This window comes from Phyllostomus hastatus, unplaced genomic scaffold, assembly GCF_019186645.2.
Source record: "Phyllostomus hastatus isolate PE091 unplaced genomic scaffold, TTU_PhHast_1.1 phas_contig_38, whole genome shotgun sequence".
NCBI lineage: Eukaryota > Metazoa > Chordata > Mammalia > Chiroptera > Phyllostomidae > Phyllostomus > Phyllostomus hastatus.
The window spans coordinates 23,066,113-23,088,745 of record NW_025333869.1 but is presented as its reverse complement, the minus strand read 5'-3'; the positions used below and the strand labels follow the sequence as shown (position 1 = coordinate 23,088,745).

Here is a 22,633-nt window from a genome sequence, read left to right as displayed (position 1 = left end):
TGCTGGATAGAGCAATCTGGGGTGTAGGTCCTTGTCTTTCATGACTTGGAATATTTCTTTCCAGCCCCTTCTTGCCTGTAAGGTCTCTTTTGAGAAATCAGCTGACAGTCTGATGGGAACTCCTTTGTAGGTGACTGTCCCCTTATCTCTTGCTGCTTCTAGGATTCTCTCCTTCGTTTTTACCTTGGCTAATGTAATTATGATGTGCCTTGGTGTGTTTCTTCTTGAGTCCAACTTCTTTGGGACTCTCTGAGCTTCCTGAATTTCCTGGAAGTCTATTTCCTTTGCCAGAATGGGGAAGTTCTCCTTTATTATTTGTTCAAATACGTGTTCAATCTGTTGCTTTTCCTCTTCCCCTTCTGGTACCCCTATAATTCGGATGTTGGAACGTTTAAAGATGTCCTGGAGGTTCCTAAGCTTCTCCTCGTTTTTTTGAATTCTTATTTCTTTATTCTTTCCTGCTTGGATGTTTCATTCTTCCTTCTGGTCCACTCTATTGTTTTGAGTCCCAGTTTCCTTCCCTTTACTATTGGTTTTCCGTACATCTTCCTTCATTTCTTTTATGGTAACCTGCATTTTTTCATGTAATTTGCACCCCAAATCAACCAATTCCGTGAGTTTCCTGATTACCAGTGTTTTGAACTGTGTATCTGATAGATTGGCTATCTCTTGGTCGCTCAAAAGGATGAGTCCTGGGGGATTGAGCTGTTCTTCTGTTGGAGACATCTCTCTCTCTCTCTCTCATTTCCCCCCCCCCCACCCCATCTGGTTGCTTCTGTTACGGTGAGGGGCAGAGCCTTAGGTGTTCACTGGGGCTGGGCACCCCAGTCGCTAGATTGTGACGTTGTATGTGGGGGTGGGGGTGGGGGTGGGGGTGGGGGCGGGAAGGAACAATGGCGGTAGCTCTGCTCTCCTGGGGTGTCAGTAACCCCCCTGGGATCCTGGGTTGCACACTCTGCCCTGGTCCACAATGCCGCCTCACTGGGTCCGCCAGCCGCCACTTGTGTACTCAGGGTCCACCACTGCGCTGCAATCTTGTGCATACTAGAAGGCTTACGTGCTCGGTTGCCTTACTCGCCCAGTTTTCCCCAATCTCCGCGCGCTGCAACCCGCGCCTGCTCCTCCTCTCTGCCCCTCCTACTGGTCTGGATGAACTGGCCTACTTCAACTTCTTGACTGACTTCCATTCAGATAAATTTTCTATCAGTTCTAGGTGTTATTCTGCCTCTAAATTGTTGTTGTTCTAATCCTGGTTGTGCGTGGAGGTATGGTGCGTCCACCTATGCCTCCATCTTGCCAGAAGTCTGAAATTTTACATAGTTTTAAGGAAACTTCTTTGTAGCTGCTTTCTTACACAATGTAGAAGGTTGAAATGCAAAAAGAGTGAGAAAATTGGAAAAAGTGTAAAGCTGAAAATGATTTAAATCCCCATTGAATTAAAAAAAAATATCAAGAAAGGAAAGCCCTGGCTGGTGTAGCTCAGTGGAATGAGCGCGGGCTGCGAACCAAAGTGTCGCAGGTTCGATTCCCAGTCAGGGTAAAACCTGCGGTTGCAGGCCATGACCCCCAGCAACCGCACAGTGATGTTTCTCTCTCTCTCTTTCTCTCTCCCTTCCCTCTGTAAAAAATAAATAAATAAAATCTTTTTTAAAAAAAGGTAGCCAATAATAAACCAAAAAAAAGAAAAAGGAGAAGAGCACAATCATATGGTAGTTCTATTTTTATTATTTTAAGGAGCTTCCATACTGTTTTCCATAATAGCTGTACCAATTTACATCCCCAAGAGTATATAAGAATTCACTTCTCACATCCTTGCTAACACTTGTAATTTTTTTACTTTTAATAATAGCCATCCTAACAGATGTAGACTGGTATCTCAATGTGGTTTTGATTTGCATTTCTCTAATGATTAGTGGTATTGAGCACCTTTTCATGTACCTGTTGACCGTCTGGATCTTTCCTGTAGAAAATGTAATCCCACTTCTAGATAAATATCCAAAGGAAATGAAATCTAGATCTTGAAGGGCTATCTGCACTCCCATTGCATTGCAGCATTATTCACAATAGCCAAGACATGGAAACAACCTGAGTGTCCATTGAAGGATAAAGGAAGCGTGGTAGATAGTGGCACATTATTCAGCCTTTAAAAAAAAAAAGGAAATTCTACCATTTGTGACAACATAGATGAATCTGGAGGATATTATGCCGAGTGAAGTAAGTCAGACACATAAAGATAAATACTGCATGACCTCTCTTGTATGTGGAATCTAAAACAGTTAAAATCATAGAAACAGAGTAGAAGGGTGGTTATCAGAAGATGGGAGGGAGGGCTGGTGGGAGAAAGGGGGAACTCTTGGTCGAAGGATACAAACTTTCAGTCATAATGTAAATAAGCTCTGGAGACCTAATGGTGCAGCATGATGACTATAGTTAATAATAATGTATTGTATACTTGAAATTTGCTAAGAGAGTAGATATTGTAGGTATTCTCACCACACACCCACAAAAATGGTAACCTTATGAGGTGATGATATATTAATTAGACTGTGGTAATCATTTCACAACAAATATGTTTATGAAAACATCATGTTGTATACCTATACACACACACACACACACACACACACACACACACACAATTTTTATTAATTATACCTCACACATACATATAATCAATTTTTATTTGTTAATTATACCTCAATAAAGCTGAGGGAGAAAAGAAAAGAGCCACATTGTTTCTAAAGTGAAGGGGGAAGTGGTTGTGGTTTTGGGTGGAGCTGAGGGTAGAGTGTAGTTGTACATGTAGCATCTGGGGAAGGGAAGGAAGACCTGACTGAGCCACTGTGCGGTTCTGATGTGGGAACAGTGTGGGGAAGGGGCTGGTGAGGTGGTCTACATAGAGAGATGGCACTTTTGTGGTGAGTTGGAGAAAATGCAGTCTGTATGTGTAAGTTGTAAATTCACCCACGTGGGCCGCAAGTGTACTGGAGTGTACAAAGAAGGCGTAAATTCTTAGACACATAACCAATACATAGCAGTGCAAGAAGTAACGAGAACAAGAACATAGAAATATGGAGTGAAACTGAGCTTCCAAACTAAATATAGAAGACAGGTTTTATATCTATCTCTATCCTGGACTGAAACAGCCACAAACTGTACTCACACTGACAGTTGCTACTATGTCTCAATTTCCCAGTCTGTGTAATAAAATAGAGCTGTACTTCTCTTTTTCTATCTACTTCAGAGAATTACTACGGATTTAAAAGAATCAAAAGTTTCCCATGTCACAGGGCACTGTGTCAAAAAATTGCCATTGTCAAAAATTCTTCCCTGGTTATTCCTTACTGAGAAGTGCTAAGTTTTTGCATATCTTACAATATTGCCTATTATTAGTGGCTGTCAGGATGGGCAGGGGAGGACAGAATGGCAGCTGGACTACAACCCAGAAAAGACGGCTGACGTTAAACCAGGGTGCTAGGAGAACCACCAATGATATGTTTCCGCTTTGTTCGGAGGAGACCAATCCCCAGCTCCCACGAAGAGAGCCAACCAGAATAAAACCCTGCCATTTTCCCTGCGTGGTGGCGCGGTTTTTCTCAGCCCCATGCTGTGCAGCCGGGGGTGGGGGGTGGCCCATTGCCCCAATAGGTACACAAACCCCAATAAAACTCTATACTGCCTAATTTTGTGGCTGATTAGCATTTATTCCTCGGTGAAGTCTAAGAAAACCTTTCAGTGGCCTTCAAACTAATTACATAACAAAGAGTGACATTGAAGTAACCACCCAAGAACAAAAGTCACACAGTGTTTAACTTCTATAGTTTATAATCGTGTGGGAATTTATCTTTGCATCTTATCTTTAAGTTGTATGAATACTCATTTCTGTCTGACTAATTTAATCCCTGTCCTGCAACATGCTCCCACCTCTAGACCTTACTCATTCTGGAATGTCTGCCCTCTTGCCTGCCTAACCAAATATTATTCTTCTTTTGAGACCAGATTTGGTTTTGCTGTCCCATAAATTCTTTCTTACCCTTAGGCCCATGGTGATCTCCTTTTACTTGGAACTTGACCACTTTGCCTTGACCACCACATGATGGTCTTAGTCTAGTGTAAGTTATGACCTTTGTCTCTCTGATAACATTTTCTGAATGCTTATTATGTGCTAAGTCCTTTGTATTCAGTGAGATTGGAAACATCATTACCCTTATTTTAGAGGTGAGAAAACCAAAGCTTTGTAAATTGCCAAGTGTCAGATTGGAACCATGTGGCTAAATGCCCAGCTATAAATCTGAAGTTCTATTTCTGTGGGAAAAGAGCAGAATATTAAGGGACACCTAGCAGTCTCTACCATAGACAGGAGACAAATGTAAAATGGTCACCTAACAGAAGACAGTTGCATAAATGCTATGAAGGAGAAAGGATTTGTACAAACAGCTCAAGCCAGGGCCTTATAGTAAGAAGTCAGAAAGGACTAGAAGTGGGTCTAGCGGTAGGTGTTTTAGTATTCTGTTGTTATGCCTCTACTCCTTAAATTACCTCACAACACCCAGGTATTATTTTGCAATTGAATAGGTCAGAAGTTCTGCAAGGTGTGGCTAGGTTCTCTGCTTGGTATCACAAGGTCCAATGGATTGAATTCTGGGGGGAAATCTGTTTTTGAGATCACTCTTCTTGCCAGAAGAATGCAGGTCCAGGCTGCTGTGGGAATGAGGCCCGTTTTTCCTGCTGCGTGCCATCCAAGGGCCACTCTCAGCTCCTGGAGGCCGCCTGCGTTCCTTGACACATGGCCTCATGCATCTTCAGTCCTGCAACAGCTTGTCAAATCCTCCCCGTGCTTCTAATTTTAACTTCCTCTTCTGTGACCAGCTGGAGAAAACTCTCTGTTTGAAATGGGCTAATGTGATTAGGTCAGGCCTGCCTGGATAATCTTCCTCTAGTAAATTCAATAATGTCATCTTATTACAGAAGTAAAGTCCATTATGTTCATGTTCCACAGGATTATACCAGGGGTGAGAAATCTGGAGGGTTGTCTTAGACTTTTACCTACCACAGTAGGTAAAACTGCCACAAGCAGAGCCAGCTCTCTTGTGTGAAGGGATGTAGGCAAAAGCTCCAAAATGAAACTCCAAAAAGGATTATTGGAGATTGTAAACATGCCTGTAGGTGATGGCTCCAATAATAATAATAATAACTCCCTTTTACTGGGTGCTTTATACAAATTCATTCACCAGTTCTTACATCAGGGACATATTTCACTTTTACAAAGAAAGAAATTCAGACAAAGAGCAGAAAAGCCACTTGCCAGTTATCTCCCAATCAAGCTATAAAATTGGGGTTATGGCTTGAGCTCTGGATGACTCTGAGCTTGTCTTCTTTGCACTGTTTAACCCAGCTGCCCATGGGCCTGGGTGGGGAAGCAGAAGGTAATAAGATTGGTCTGAGCCCAGAATTTGGTGGGTATTGACATTAACCTGTGTTAATGGGTGCCACAGAAGGTTTTTAAGGGTGAGTGTGACTGTGTGTTTGGGGAAGGGGACAGAAATGGATATGAGTATGGATGCAAGGGAACATGTGGCCTGGATGAGCAATGGCGTAGAGTAAGTCCTCATTTAAAGTTACTGATAGGTTCTCGGAAACTATGACTTTATGTGAAAGGAACTACAATGAAACCAATTTCATCATAAGCTAATTGATATGAAGTAGAGTTAAGTTTCTATGACATATTTCTGGTCACAAAAACATTACCAAACTTCTAAATAAAGACCCAAAACACCTCTGATATTAAACATTGAAATTAATGTGAGCTCTGCATACATTTAAGAATGATTAATAAAAACAAGTAAGATAATGATTTTCCAACCCACTTATTCCAGTTTCAGGTCATGGGTGGCCAGAACCTATCCCAGCAGCTGAGGTACAAGGCAGAATCCCACCCTGGACAGGACAAGCTCCCATTGCAGGGCACACTCCCTTATACACCTGTGCTCGCTCAGACTGGGACAATTTAGATATGTCAGGTCACCTAACCTGCACAGTTTGGGGATGTGGGAGGACACTGGAGTACCCCCAGAAAATACCCCATGCAGACTTGGGGAGAATGTGCCAACTCCACACAGACAGTAGCCCTGGGTGGTAAGTGATTTTTTTCTCATCAATGTTATAATGAAAAAAAAAAACATTGAATGAAACAATGTTATTCAAGGAACTGCTATATTTTAGGAGGTTAATATGGCTAGTCAGGGGGAGCCTAGATTAGATGACTGGAGGCAGGAATAATATGTTACAGTTAAAAAACTGTTGCCTGATCAATCTGGCTGCCAATTTATAGGATAGGAGAACATGTTAAAGTGCACATAAGTACATGATCAGCAAAGTGGAGGCGGAGTGAGGATTACAGGAAAAATTCATATGTAGTTCCATCACCCATCCAAATATTACTACATTGGTACCCCCTTATCCTTGCAGGATATCTAAGACCCTCAGTGGATGCCTGAAACCATGGATAGTACCGAAACTTCTACTGTGTTTTTCCCATACATACATACCTATTATAAAGTTTAATTTATAAATTAGGCACAGTAAGAGATTAATAATAAATAACAATAAGAACAATTATAACAATATGCAGCATGGGGCAAAAGTAGGTTTACTGCTGTTCATATGGAAAATAATGCAGTAATATAAGAATAAACTGTTGCATATACTCACAACTGCAAACCTACTTTAGCCTCACCCTGTACTGTAATACAAGTTATATGGATGTGGTCTCTCTCTCTCTCACAATATCTTGTTGCACCATACTCACCCTTCTTCTTGTGATTGATGTGAGATGATAAAATGTACATGTGACAAGATGAAGTGAGGTGACTGAGACATTATTAAATAAAATGAGGGTGACTTGAACTGAAGCACTGTGATACTGTGACAGTACATCTGATAACCTCCACAGCTACTAAGCGCCTAAGGTGTAGGTGCAGAAAAAGTGTGGATACTGTAGACAAACGGATGATTCACACTGGATGGGACAGAGTGAGACATTGAGAGATTCCCTCGCACTACTCAAAATGACACACATTTTAACACTTATGAATTATTTATTTTTAGAAATTTTTATTTAATATTCTGGACCTGCAGTTGACCTTGGGTAACTGGAATTGTGGAAAGCAAAGCTATGGATAAGTGAGGGGAAACGGTCGTATCAGTAATGTGAAATAAGGAGCAGAGAAAACAGCTTTGGGAGCTGTGTTAGGAGTAGACAAAATTTTTATTAGTTTTGATGAGAGTCTGAAAAAAAAAGAAGTTCAAAGGGAGCTATTCAGTAATTAAATTCAGTCACGGTCAGACCTGGGTTATCAGCTGTGTAACTAGGGTCAGGTTTATGGGTGCCCAATCAGTGTAGTTACACAGGGCCCTGTACTCAGAAGAGCTTCACACTGGGGTCTAATGCTCTGCAGTCTCTGTCTTGATTCTTAATAATTTTATCTTTGAATTTTAATTTTCTTATTAATTTTTTTAAAAGAGTAAAAAAATTTTACTTTTAGGGAGAGCAGAAGGGAGAGAGGAAGAGGGAGAGAAACGTCAACCTGTGCTTGCTTCCCACACATCCCCCACTGGGGACCCTGCCTGAAACCCAGGCATATGCCCTGACTGGGAATTGAACTGGCAACCCTTTGGTTCATAGGCTGATGCTCAATTCACTGAGCAACACCAGCCAGGGCTATCTTTGAGTTTTTAGATAATAATTTTATCTTTGAGTATTTACAAGTCCATTGGGACAATGGAACATGAACCGAAGGCTTGGAGCCTCAGCTTTTGCTTAGTCCTGCTTCCAATCACCTCCCTTGGATGGGTTTTCAGCTGCTTGTTCCCCCAACTTCTAGCTTCCTGACCCCACTTCTGCCCAGGGACCACTGCTGCCCTCTGTTCTGCTTTGGGCAGGGTTCCAGTGTGCTACCCATTGTATCTAGGAGTAAGGCAGGAAGGTGGCCATTCTCAGCCCAGGCTATCAATGCCACAGGATGACACTGCCCTCCCGCCCTCCCTTGGTCCAGTAATTGAGAGTGTCAATGTGGAAGTTGTGATACCTTTGGAGGTCACTTATTTGCTGTTGGTTGAGGAGTCAGGCCTGTGGGAAGGGGAGATGCCTGGCTAGGCCTCTTTGTCCCTAATGGGGAACAGCACATCAGTTTAGCAGCTGACAGGGCAGGGGGGCTTCGGACAGCCAGTGGTTGCCTGAGTCCCCCAATTCCCGTGGAGTGGGGGTCTATATTTACCATAAAGGTATTCTCCTGCCCAGGAAGTGCCACATTAAATAGCAAATTTAAAAAAAAATAACATAACAGATTGAGAGAGAGAACACCAAGTAAAGGAACAAGCTTTATATTTTATTATTTTTTAACAGCATTGTTTTCCTGCTTTTTGAACAAGGAGATTTATGTTTTCATTTTGTATTGTACTACACACATTGAGTAGCTGGTCCAATTTGTAATCTTAAACAAAGGGCTTATACAGTGCCTAGAATTTAGAAAGTACCAAATAAATCTTATTTTAAAATGGAGTTATAGAACTCCATTGCCTGTAAGGACATGAACTCAGTAACAAAAAAGTGAAGGCAATCGGTGGTGTTTGGGGTACTGAGTGGAAAAGATGATGGGATTAAGCAGTTCAAGTTAGTAGTGACAAAATAGCCACAGAGATACAGATTATAGCATAGGCAATGTAGTCAATAACATCGTTATGGATATGTGTGGAGCCAGCTGGGGTGTTTGGGGCAGTGGGAGCACCACTCTGCAGGATACATGACTTTTCTGGCCACTTTGCTGTACACCTGAAACTGATACAGAGTGATGTTGAATGTAAACTGTAATTGCAAAATTAAAAATTGGTCCTGGCTGGTATGGCTCAGTGGATTGAGTGCCAGCCAGCAATTTGAAAGGTCATTGCTTCATTCCCAGTCAGGGCACATGCCTGGGTTTCAGGCCAGGTACCCAGTTGAGGGTGGTTGAGAGGGTACCCAGCTGATCAATGTTCCTCCCACACATCAATGTTTCTCTCTTTCCCTTCCCCTGTCTCTAAAAATAAATAAACAAAACCTTTAAGCCCTGGCTGGTGTAGCTCAGTGGATTGAGCACTGGCCTGCAAAACAAAAGGTCACTGGTTGGATTCCCAGTCAGGGCACATGCCTGGGTTATGGGCCAGGTCCCCATAGGGGGAGCGAGAGAGGCAACCACACATTGTTGTTTCTCTCCTTCTCTTCTTCCCTTCCCATCTCTCTAAAAATAAACAAATAAAATCTTAAGAAAAAGTGTGCTGCCATAGAAAAACCTTTAAAAATAAAAAAATAAAAAAATAAAGATATTATGGAAAGGAAGAGCATAGTATTTGGTAACATGCAGAGTGGAAAAGGAATGTACAGTACTAGACAAAAATAACTTCAGAAAATACACAGGACAATGCACACATAGGTTAGTCTTTTGCAAAATGTGGGCTCTTGAGAAATATTTTCATTTGAATTGAGCGTCTTCTGCTTGGAGGTATTAGTGAAGGTGTTTCATCTTGGAATGGGAAAGCTTGGGCAAAAGAGAATTTGAGATGAGGAAGACATTTAGAAATGTCTTACACATTAAATTTGATCTTATCTATCAAAATGTAAAATGTATATGCTTTTCATTTTCACTTCATTTCTAGGCATCTGTCCAAGATAAATACACATATGCACAACACATAGGCAAGTACAGTGATATTCATACAGAATTGTTTTTTAATAGTGAAAAACAGGTCCTGGAGGGGTAGCTCAGCTGGATAGAGTATCATTGCTATAGCCAAGGTTGTGGGTTTGGTCCCTAGTCAGGGCACATACAAAAATCAACCAAATCAATAAAAATCAACAAAAATCAATGAATGCATACATAAATAGAAGGAGAAATCGATGTTTCTCTTTCTCAAATCAATAAATAAAAATTAACAAAAAATAGTGAAAAACAGAATCCAACCTAAATGTCCATTACCAGGAAATTGTTTGATTTTAAGGGCTGCATGGAATACCATGCAGCCCTTAAAAAAGAATGGTGTAGAAAGATAACCAGGGAATTTTAATTAAGGGGAATATGTATCGAGTTCCAGGAAAATGTTTAATCCTATATACTTAGAAAATATATATGCACACAAAAATGAATAGACAAAGATCTACAAGGCTACACACCAAACTGTTCACTGAATATCTGAGAGGTGGAGTGGGTGGTTTGTGAATGAATGGGATACTCATGTTTCTCTGCGCACTTCTGTTGTTTGAATGTTTATGAAAACGTTTCCATGTGTTACTGAGAGGAAATGGAAAAAGTATTTTGAAGGAATCTTGTGAAAAGAAACTTGGGGAGGTGCGAGGAGACCTATGACTCCCTCAGCTCAGCAGATTCCAGAGCCGCTGGAGGTGAGACCCCGCCCCGGTGAGGTGATCTTGCAGAGGGGTGGAGTCCCGCAACCCTAGCCGGGAGGCGGCCCCGGGGGAGGCGGGGCCACCTACTCCTGCCCCACACTCAGTTCCCACCATGCCCTTATAAGGAGCTCCCGGCGCTGGGCTTTGGGAATCTAGTCGCAATCCTGGCGGCGCAGCCCCAACCCCAGGCCCCTCCCTTGGGAATGGGGGCGGGGCTGGGAGGGGTCTTGGAGGCGCGGGGGCGGGGGGGTGGAGCATCCAGTAGTCGGACCAATAGGAGTAGCAGCCCAGGTCTGGGTCCTGCTACCATTGGGCGCGACGACGCGAGGGGGTGGGGCGCCCGTGAAGCTGGTAACGCTGAGGGAAGCCGGGATTCTGTAGTCGCTGTTCAGAGTCCGTCTGTCCGCGGGTTCCCAGTCGTACTGCTCCCAGTTTTCTGAAGCCCGCGGTTCGCCGCCCCTCTCTCCGCCGCGATGCCGGTGTTTCATACGCGCACGATCGAGAGCATCCTGGAGCCGGTGGCGCAGCAGATCTCACACCTGGTGATCATGCATGAGGAAGGCGAGGTGGACGGCAAAGCCATCCCTGACCTCACCGCGCCTGTGGCAGCCGTGCAGGCGGCCGTCAGCAACCTCGTCCGGGTGAGCGCTACGGGCCTGGGGTGGGGAGCGGAACCGGGCGGGAGACGTCCCTGTGGGCCCAGCCCACCTCGTGGCTCCCCTTTCCCCGCGACTCGCTGCCTGTGGCTTTGTACCTGGGCTCTGGAGCCAGACAGCCATGGGTTCTAATTCAGACTACCCCGCGCTGTGACCTTGAGCATGCCCCTGAGCGTCTCTGGGCCTCAGTTTCCTCGTCTGTAAAATGGGGTCAATTATAATAATGCTTGCCTTGTGGATTTGTTGTGAAGATTCAGTGAGGTGATATTATAAATTGCTAAGCCCAGCATATGAACCCTACTAGTTGCTTATTAGATGGTAGTTGTTTGGGTGACTGATGGCCCCTTTCCGTCAGTAGGCTGTCGCCCCTCACGTTGACAGCCTTTCTCTCAGCTCCTTTTTAGGCCTCCTCAGCCTGGCTTTTGGGCTGATGGGCTCTCTTACTGATTCATTGCCTTTCCTTCCTGGGATTCTTGAGCCACGTTGTTCTCCTTTCTAATACTTCTGTCCCTCACCCTGAGACCTGCCTCACCCGCCACCACTCCCTTGCTTCCTGCCCTTTTGTCCACTTCTTACTGGCCACGCATCTCTCTGTCTCCTCCTACCTTTTTGGTCATTCCACTTATGCTCACAGTCCCAGGCACTCACAAACACCAAACACCGGGTAATTTCTTTATGTAGTAATTCATGACCACCAATCCTTTAACCCTTTCGCTTAACCCTGCCGTCTTTCATTTTTTACCCTCCCTTGGAGATTACTACCTGGCTTCACCTGCTGTCAAACGGCTTCCTCTCGCGGGGCCTTTCCAGACTCCTGGTCTTCCTTCCCGGCCTTTCCTCCTGGCAGGAAGCAAGATGGAGCTGCTGTGAGAGGCCTGTGGAATCTGGGACCTGCCGCCTCTGCCAGGGAGAAACACCGGGAGTCTCCTCCTCAGTGCACAACTTTCCTGGGTGGCTGAGTGGTTCTGCAGACTCCTGTAGACCACAGCTGTGATTAATAACTGAGGTGACTCTTGGAGGAGGAAGGGCCCACTTCTGAAATAGGAAAAGAGGTGCTGCAACCAGTCTTCTAACACTCCTCTGGCATATTACACGTTTCTTTCCCACCCTGGGTGGGTGACTCAGACTGCTGCTGCCTGTGAGGAACAATTTGACCGGCTTTGGGAAAAGTTCATACTGCTCCCCCACTGAGCTCTGTAAATAGTGTTTGTCAGGGTAGTTGGGAGGCAACCGTGAGTCTGGGTGGGGCTTAGGTTACTTATCTGATTAGAGCACTTTACTGCACCAGAGGCACTTTAGCAGCTGAAGTCTTCCTCAGTTTTCAAGGGCCCCTCAACTGTCTCGGCCATTGAGGACACTGATAAGTAGGAAGACTGGGAAACATTATTGATCAAATTTCTGATCTGTCTTCTGTATAGATTTAGTAAGAATCTACCTAGAAAGAATACTGAGTTTATTCAAAATGTCTAGTTCTACATTGTTTTTATTTTTATAACTAATTTAATCCAAGGCTCCAGAGTACATTCTTATGTAGTGTTGTCTAAGATGGCTACACTCCAGGTCTCCATTTTTCAACAAATAGGAAACAATGTAAAAAGACAAGGTAATAGTGTCTCTCCAAGGAGTACTTCAGGAAATGAAATCTTAAAACCATATGTTGTACTTGGAATAGAGCTGGTGTGTAGTCTAGGGATTGATATCTGGTTAGGCTATTTAGAGAGAAGTTATTTATGAGCTTCAATGCACGAATTAATAAGAATCAAATGCCTGCTCTATAGGGAGCATTATAATAAGTTGGTGGTTCCCAGGTAGGGACAAGCCTCAGAATCACGGGTGGGGCTTTTTAGAAATAAAGATGTCTAGCTCTTACCCCAGGCTTACTGAAGAGCTTTCCAGGGGGTTGGGTAAGGACCTTGGTATTTTTAAGAAGCTCCAGAGGTGGTACGATATACACCCTTAGTTAGGAAATACTATAGTAGATACTGTGAGACAAATACAAAAGGAATAAGACCACTCAGTTATAAGCTGAAAACAATTACATACAGTTACAAACTTCCTAATACATATAAAAGAAGGGACTTAACATTGGTGGTAGATATGAGTTAGAAGGTGGGGAAAACTGTGGTGACAAGTAGTCATGAACAAATGTTACTTTTGAGTAAGTCCCTTCCAGGTTACAGCAAGTAGTTAGTCTTGATTAGCTCAGAGGGTAAGTTGGGGAGAAGTTTGAGGTGGGTCAGTGCGTGACCCACGTGTGGGTTGTAACAGAAGACCTTATCCAGTGAGATGAACAAAGAGTGGGAGAGAGCGGATGAGAATGGTGTGTGCTGAGTAGTGTCATGGTGAATTGTACACATGTGTCAAGTTCCCAAGTAGATTGTTTGTGGAGAACAGCCCTCATTTGCTATTTCTTCATGTGCTCCTCAGTTCTTACCCTTAACATTGGCACACATGATGGCTCATAAATATTGTCGAAGGAAAGAAGGAGCTGTGGGAAGGGAGATAAATTAGGAGATTTTTAAAACTGGTTGATCTTTAGGAAAATGAGGCCCTGGACTTCGTGTTTGGTGGGTCAAATGGAGAAGGACTTAGAACTAATATATATTAGAAACATAGTAGAAGAAGAATTAGTAGAACTTGATAATAGAACTCTCAGGAAAAAATGTGGTGTCACTATAAAATAATGAAACTGATTTTTAAATAAATATTCTAGAGTTTATATAATTCACGTTTCAGTTACCTTGGGTTCTTATTTCAGTACTTCTGTGTGGGTATTCCTTACAGATTTTATATATATCAGTCTTGTTTTATTTTGGTCAAGAAAATTTTATCCACAGTAGGCATTCCTTAGCCCTACTACTTCATGGACCATTCTTGAGTCTAAACGACTTTTGGATATTTCCAAAATTAATATTTACCAGAAGAAGATGAAATTCTCAATTGTTAAGCAGTCAATATCCACTTATCAGATAGGTGTTATTGAAACCCGTATTTAATGTCAAAGCAATAAGTTGATGATACTGGGCAGAATAAGGATTACACTAGATTGAAACTCCAAAGCGGTCCTGAGGAAGTGAAGGGCTATGGAAATTCAGAGGAATGTGAGGTTCCTTTTCGTGAAAGCATGGGGAAGGCGTCATGGAAGATGTAACATCTGAACTGGCCTTAGAGTCAGGTGGGACTTGAACATTTAAAGATGTGGTAGCAAAAGTGTTGCAAGTCAAAAGAACTATCTAAACAAAGGCACAGAATTATTGTGACTCTGAGGACCACATTTTGACTTAGGGCATCATTAAGGTAAATACTTTTGGGGGGCAAGCCTCATGTGGATTTGTAATTTCATCTACATTTGTTAAACCAAGTAGTCTGGTCACTTTATATACATGTCTTATCACAGCTGAGTCATTACTTTTACTTTTACTCCAGACTCGGGAAGTGGTGGGATGGAAATATTTGTTTACATGTTCCTTTTTCAACTCAGGATCCTGAACAAGATCCTTCTTTAAAAACAGCTTTGTTGAGATGTAATTCACGTCACATATAATTCACCCATCGAAACTGTACAATTTAGTGTTTTTTAGTATATTTTCAGAGTTGTGCAACATCAGTACAATCTAATTTTTGGATGTTTTTGTCCTCTCAAAAAGGAACCTCATACCCATTAGCAGTCATTCACCCATCTCCACCTCTGGATGACCACCAGTCACTTTCGGTTTCTATGGATTTGCCTATTCTGGACATTTCATACAAATGGAATTATAAAATATGTACCCTTTTGTTTCTCACTTCTTTCTCTTAGCATGTTTTCAAGGTTCATGGTGTAGTATGTATCAGAACTTTATTTCTTTTTGTTGCTGATATAATATTCCATTGTATGGAATAAGGACACTTTAAACACTGAGAGTGATTCTAATGCATAATAAAACAGAGGGGGTATGGGAGAATGGTGGGGAAGAAAAACCAGAGGAGAGGTACAAGAAGTTCCTAGGATGGGATTCAGTAAGCAGTTGGGGAAAAGTCAGAAGTCTTAGACTGCCTGTCTTGTAGCATGATATATACATTTTTCTTTTTTTTCCCCATAAGTGGTCCATAGAAATTTGCCAGTCTTTGTGACTATACAGTCATGCCAGTTTTATTAATGGGACTTCAGACACTTTGCCTTCTCCACTGTATCTGAGGGCATGTGTTGTGACTACCTCTTTGGGTTCATGAAATATTTATTTTGGGAGTGTTTGTGGCCTTGACTTTTATGAGCCTCACCCATATATCATACTGTTGGAACCAGCTCAGGGACAAATAGCAGCATTGTCTTTATTTTAAACTGATGGGAAAGTCTGTTTAGGTCTTAAAAAGAGATCAACAATTTGGTTATTTTGCTTTAATTTCTTTTGGTTGATGTTACACTTATTCCAGTTAAAATAAGTAGTAACAATATTTGGGTGTTAAGCCTGTGGGGTGATTTTTTCTTCTTAATACTTTCCTGTATTTTCCAGTTTTTAAAATTAACATATAATTGCTATTTAAGACAAATTAATAAAGTAATAACATTTATATAATCCTTTATAGTTTATTAAATACTTTCATATATATACATAATCTCACAGTAATTCTTTAAGGCAGGTATTTTACAGATGAAGAGGATACTTTAGGTCAGAGAAATTAAGTAACCTGCCCACAGTGGCACAGTTAGTGATGGAGCCTGGACTCAAACTGCTTCTCTAACTGTGGATCCTGTGCTCTTTTCACATCACCATTCTGCATCCACTTGGAACAAAGTTGCTAAATATCAGTGGAACTTTTCCACCTAGAATCAGAAGCAACAAGAGTGCTGTTAGTCATAGAGTTTCCATGTGTCTTAGCCCTGGCAAGATTCTCTGTATAAAGCCTGGTTTTGGCATGGCCTGTGTGAACGGCCTATATGAAAAGAATGATGTGAAGGTAGGGTTCTGTTTCAGCGACATTCAGTTTCATAGCATTTCTTTCTTTTTAATTAAACAAAAGTAGATACAGATCAGCACACAAGTATTTAAGTCTGCAAATCAGATAAAGACTTTTTACAGCATCTATGGCTGGTTAGCTTGAAGTCTACTAGAACTAAATAGTATTTAAAGTAGGTTTGTAGGAGATTTAAAAAATTTTATATTTAAATAGTGTTTAAGGTAGGTTTGAGTATTCTTTGGGGAATCATGAAGTTTCATTTGAGAAACTTTCTCTCAAGATCAGAAGAGATATAAGAATGGGATAGATGTGAACTGTGTTCCAAAGACACTTAGCATTTACTCGAGTGATTGATAGAATAGAAGAGTTTGGGAGATTTTTGTGTTTCTACAGCTATGTTTATAATTTTAATGGAGCCCCAACCTAATTATTTATTTATATATCTGCACAGTGGAAAGTTGGGCTTTTCTAAAGCTGTTTTATAAATAACACTGGTAAAACATTAAGCAGACAAAATAAAAGAGCCAAAGTTCTAAGTATCAACCATGGTATAAGTTGGCTCCTTCTGTTACAGTCCAGGAGTAAGGGGAACATTAAGGCAAATACTTTTTATTGGGTTGGGACTTATTTGGATTTTAATATTTCTTGTATATTTGTTTAAAAAAGTAGTCATTTTACATACTTTTAAAATTACTGGTCATTTATGTACATATAAAATGCTTATGTTTTATATATTTCACAACTGAGAGGATCATTATTTTCAAAGCCTTCTGACACCTTTCTGGTCTTTTACTGTATGCTCAGGAAGGAGGTAGGGTGGGAATTTCTCATTATCATCCGCAGTCTACAGTCCAGCATAGCGTGTATATACTCCTTGTGATGCTCATCGTACTTAGTCAATGTTGGTCTTCTCCAATAGATTGTAGGTTCCTCAGTGGCAGGGACTGTATCTTGTATTCATCCCTTTATTTCTAGTGTCAGGCTGGTTATAGGTGTGCAATATAACTTTTTTTTCCCTGAGTGAACATATGTATAGCATTCATTTTTTAGGTACAAAATCTTGTAATAAGAATTATTGTGAGCCCTGGCTGGCGTAGCTCAGTGGATTGAGCACAGGACGTGAACCAAAGCATCACAGGTTCAATTCCCAGTCAGGGCACATGCCTGGGTTGCAGGCCACGGCCCCCAGCAACCGCACATTGATGTTTCTCTTTTTCTCTCTCTTTCTCCCTCCCTTCCCTTTCTAAAAATAAATAAAATCTTTAAAAAAAGATAAAAAAAAGAGAATTATTGTGCAGCAAATATTTCCTGTCCCCAGCTTTCAAACACCTGGTATAGCTGAATTTGAACAGTCTTGTGAAATTCATAATGAGCTTTGTCTGAAACAAGTAGAATATATACTAAGAGGAAGGAATGAATGGCTAAATGCCCATTGTTTGAGATAACAAAAGTGTTTGGGCTATTTTGGGTTGTGGTTCTCTGTTTTGGAGTCATTTCAACTATGCAGGCCACTTACTAAATTCATAACACGCGAATATGCTGCCTCCTATCAGAAAGTGGCATTGGAATTTTGCATTCTTTTTAAATTGGGAGTATCTTTGTAAAATCTAACAATTCAGACCAAGTGCTGATATATTCATTTGGAGCCCTATTGATTACAGTGTAGAATCACACTGTGAGCCATGAATTCCTCATTAGAAGGTCTTTATTTCCTTGAGCCCCATGGCAGGAAGCAAATATGTCATGAAGTTGATCTGCTGCTTTCCTGCTTTCTGGCTGACCTGGCCCTACCCTTTTCATTGAACCTTATGTTCACAATAGTGGGGTGTATTTTTACATTGTAAACCAGCGTTAGATCTGTTTCAGAAGAACCTGTATCCTTAATGAACAAATGTCAGAGATTAGCAAAGTTTCTCTCTAGAATAATGCTCTGTGCCCAGGACTCTTGATGAGGAAGGGTCATTCTCTCAGTTCATGTTGCTTTCAGGCAGGTCTGCCCTTAAACTGTACACACACACACACAGGACTGGAAGAAGAAAACACAAATTTAAGGCTTTTTAAAGCCTTCAGTGCTATTTATTATAAATACTTCAGAGTTAGCTTTAAGGAGTAAAGTTCAAATCTATAATAAGACTCTGAAACATCCAGAGAAGAGTTTATGTGTTGGTGAAGGGACCTCCCACTGGAGGCTTTCATTTTCCTTGTACACTAAATTTGTAGAATTCTTGCATTAAGTGTTTGGGTATATTGGGCCACACAGATAACATAACGTAAGTTTTGAATCTAGGTGGCTGCTTCCCTGTTTTATCAGCCATTTTAGTACTTACTCAGTTTCATTGGGGATTGTTTTAGAGAGGAAGGCTGTCTTATCTATTTCTTCTTAACAGTTTACAAAAAGGTTTATTAGGGAAGGAAGCTGAGATTAATATGTAAATAGGGAATTTTTGTTCATTTGTATTTTTATCATTATACTTACAGTGTTTTATCTTTCATATGGCACTAAAAATAATATAGTATTTTATTTTTTGACTATTACAGACGTTTCACAAAAAAGTTTAATATGAAAATGTACACGACCTGCTTTTTACATTGCAGTGAAACAGGTGATGTGGAGAAGGGGACATGGGGGAGCAGTTGATTTCTCTGGTGAACACATTCCAGGGCTTCTGAGGTGATATTATTTGCTTGTATTACCACCATTCCAACATTGTTTTGTTGCCCACTAGTTGCCGTGTCCACACATTTGTCTATCATAGGATTTGTAAAGAGATCAAATCTCCATAATATTCCGTGGATATGTCTGCCACCATTTATTTCAATGATAACTTCTTGTCCACAAATACTTTAACTTGGGAGGGTGAGCTTCGTTCATGGTGTCTACTCAGTGAGCTCAAAGATACCTCCAGACGTACAGTATTTTATTGAACAGTACACTATTAATAATCACTTTTGGTCACGCTGAGCCTTCATACCATCTTCCAAAAAGAACAAAATTGTACCTGTTACAAAAGTATTATATTTTCATTGTTGAAATTAGAAAATCTATCCTAAGTCTCAGTCTCAATGTTTCTCAGTATTTTTCAGTCTGTTTTACCTTGATTTGTGTTTTATTCTTTGTCTTTTCTCTCCAGACCAACTTGTGTTTCCTTGGGTATAAATACAAACTTAACTATATACAGATGCACTGGCTTTTATCCTCTTTCACTATTAAACATATACCTCAAAACCCTTTAGTTCACTTTCCCACTCAGTAATTGCAAAGAAAAGTGAGAAAACCCAATCTGTTACAACATCTCGAGCCTTTCTCTGTGATGTGCTGTTCAGGGAGCTGTGTTCTACTTAGCTAACTGGTGTTTCAGTTAAGTGCTGTGGAATGAAATAACTTCAAAACAATGGGCTAGGTTCTGAAAGAACTTCTAATCTCAACATACTTATTAAAGATATGGGGTCTTTAAGATGATTAAATCCATTTTACTATGTGCATTATGTGCATACAAAGGGATAGAGTAATAGATAAAAGGAAACTTGCATAATTAGACTTAGAAGTTGGGGATTAATTGCCTTCTGTCCAATTCCTTGGTAAAAAGCTTTGTACATTTTGTTTTTGTATACTGGGTCGTGAGTTTGGGGGAGATTGATGTGGTTGTGTTTCTTTTTTCCCCATCTATCCCACCTCCCTTAGGGTGTCTCCCTTTTAAGACTTGGTTTCTCGAGGGCAAGGACTGGGCTATATTCTTCTTTATATTTCTGGCACTGTGCTTATTCCAGTCCCTTGCTCATGGTATTCCTTCTATAGGTGTGTTGCGTTTTGGTACTTGCTTTACCAGCGAGTCATTCTAGGCTATTTCGTGATGACGAAGATGGCTCACTAACCTTGCCTTCTTTGGAAGGCATGGTATTTTTCCTACCCTCAAATGTTGCTGTATACATGTAATCATAAAAAGAAACAGAGATTTGTAGATGACATTATGTTGGTTACATAGTTGGACTTTTAGATCCCAAAAAGTTCTTTGTTCCTTCTGTCAGAAGTCATTGGATTGGTATGAGGGTAGGATGTGTGTATGTGTACTGAGGATGACAGGTAGTGAATCTTAGTACTAAAATGTTTTACAAATACTGTTAAGTTGCAAAACATAGAGCCTTTGGTCCTTAGAGAATTTCCTGGTGATAAGATTTCCGGTTAAATGAGTTTTAAGGGGAAAGTGGCTGAAATTTGTTGCAGCTGGCCACAATCCAAGTCATATCTTCTTTTGAAAATAAACTTAACTTAGGCCCAAAAGTAAGCTTTCTGTGAAGAAAGAGAAATTGGACATTTAGGAGAGAGGGACCTCTATTATGTGCTTCCGTATGTTTCCAGCCTTGTCTCTGTCCCCACTGCCATCCCTGGAGAATTGGCTCATCTTTTATTTGTAAAGTGTACAACATGTTTTTATTCCTGTAATTGTAATAGATAAGGATATATGACTAGGTTAATAAATATTAAATAGGAAAATATCTAGGCAAGTAACTCAAATTATTATCCTATATCTCTTCTCTAGTTACCAGACTCTAGTTATGCACATTGTAGACTGATAGTAGAATATATGAGATATGGTCTCTGGCCTCAAGTTGTTAAAATACAGATGAAATTTATAATCTTGTAACAATTTATGTTATCTATATTTTCTCCACCAATGAAATTATTGCAGACTTTAAATTATTCATGTTAAAGGGTTGTGTGCTAGTACTTACTGTAAATAGAGTTTTTATTCCTTGGAGTCATGGAGAAAATGTGAGTGGGTCAGCAGCAGAGTGAGCAGGTGGTGGACCCCCTTGATAGGAAAAGACCTTTGAGGAATGGCCTCAGCTACGCTTTTCTTGTGGCCCTCCGAGCACTCCAGGTTTTCCTTTCCTTCAAAGCACAGAGCTTCTTGTGAGCCTGCACATATGCTGTTCTCCTCTGCCTGAACTATTTCTTAGACTTTTCTTCTTGGGTAATTTCTGCTAATCCTCTATTTGCATATTAAATGTCACTTTTCTAGAGACACCCTCTCTGACTCTGCATCCAAAACTAAGAGAGGTCCCTCTGTCCTGTGATTTGTATAATGTTTTATATTGTGCTGATCACAGTTGTTAGTAATTAATTGTGTGATTATTACTTGACATCTTTCTTTCCACAAAGCCCCGGGACAAATACTGGCTCTGCTGTGTTTGCCCCTGAATTTTTAGCACCCGTCATAGTGCTCGGCACATAGTAGAGCCCTGAGGAATATTTGTTGAATGAACAAATGGGAGGACTGTTTGCTGCTTCTCTGTCAAAAACTGTTTTACGCTTATTTGGAAAAATATATATATCATGCTGTGGGTGAATCTGGGTGAAATTTAACTGCCAATTAGGAGAGTAGCTATAAATCATTGCTTAGCACAGGGCATTGCCTGTAGTAGAACCATTCGATTCATGTTTCCTGAATGAATAAATTCCTAGAGTCCTAGGGTGCAGATTGGGATAATCCTGCCCAACACAGGATTATGCAGAGTATGTAAGTATAAGTAAAAATATAACATACATTTGGAATTCTCTATTAGTTTTGTTCCTTTGCAAATAAACACAATAGCCAATTTTGGCAAAATGCATCTAGTATGAGTTACTGAGTAATGAAGTCCAACTTCAGATATAGGTACAAGGTAAATTAGCATACAAACATGACAAGACTTGGGAGGCAGTAGAGTATAGTGGTTAAGAATAAAGGCTCCAGAACTAAATTCCTTGTGTTCAAATCCCACCATTGATTGACATCTGCAAGGTATGAACATTGAGGAAATTATTTCATCTCCATTTCTTATGGTCCTCCTCTGTAAAACAAAGCGAATCATAGTGCCAGACTCATAGTTTATTATTGTGAGGAATAATGAGATCATAAAAATGTTTAGAACTATGTCCGACACATAGTTAAGAGCTCAATGAGTGTTAGACATAATAATATATTTCCCATGATTTTTAAGCCATATTTTAAATGTTAGTCTAATGAAAAGGCAGTGTCGATTTTTTTAAATGTCTAAGCATAACTTCTAACTTCTATTCAACAAGGCAAAATGCCAGTGAAAGCTTTCAGTAGAATTCCATATGTTGTGGAATATACAGTTTTACCAACTGCAGAGAAAATATCGCTCACAGCTTGGGTGCCTGAGCCTTTGATTGCCAGTTTCCCATGATTAGAATAAAATACCTAATTTTTGGTTACTAATTGTTTTTGTGCAAAAGTAAGAGAAAAGTATATCTTTTTTTTTTTTTTTTCAATTTCGAAGCAAGAATTGGGGCTTAGGATTTGGGATTTTATCCTAAGCACTCATTGTTCTATTTCCTAAAAAAGAAAAATAGCTGAAGGGGGTAGTCATGCCACTCACTAATAATAATAAGATGAAACCAGCCTTTCAGGTAGAGTTGAGAAGTATGATGTATTTGTGAAATAGAATTCATCTTATTCTGGAACAGCCAAATTAATTTAACAAATATTTGATGGCTACATACTATGCCAGATACTGGATGAGCTTAGTATCTCTTGCCTGAAAAGAGAGCTAGAATCTCTTTCATTTGTGCTGTCAATATAAGAGTAATAGAGTT

At 40.6% G+C, this 22,633-nt stretch overlaps 2 protein-coding genes across 6 annotated transcripts in view; one reads left to right on the top strand and one right to left on the bottom strand.

Annotated features, from left to right (window-relative positions):
- The first annotated feature begins 10,783 nt into the window (after nt 1-10,783).
- Nucleotides 10,784-22,633, top strand: part of VCL (vinculin) — a 96,153-nt gene continuing 84,303 nt past the window's right edge. For 2 of the 5 annotated variants that reach the window (XM_045842222.1, XM_045842221.1), the window contains exon 1: nt 10,786-11,079. In XM_045842222.1, coding sequence (XP_045698178.1) covers nt 10,912-11,079 — 168 coding nt within the window. In that variant the 5' untranslated portion in view covers nt 10,786-10,911. Of the gene's footprint in view, nt 11,080-22,633 lie in introns of all 5 variants that reach the window. The other 3 variants (XM_045842224.1, XM_045842223.1, XM_045842227.1) reach the window with 2 other exon arrangements.
- LOC123821101 (small nuclear ribonucleoprotein G-like) lies at nt 18,565-18,904 on the bottom strand. The gene is given in 3 exon segments (XM_045842411.1): nt 18,565-18,845; nt 18,848-18,874; nt 18,877-18,904. Coding segments are annotated over 3 exon segments (336 nt in total).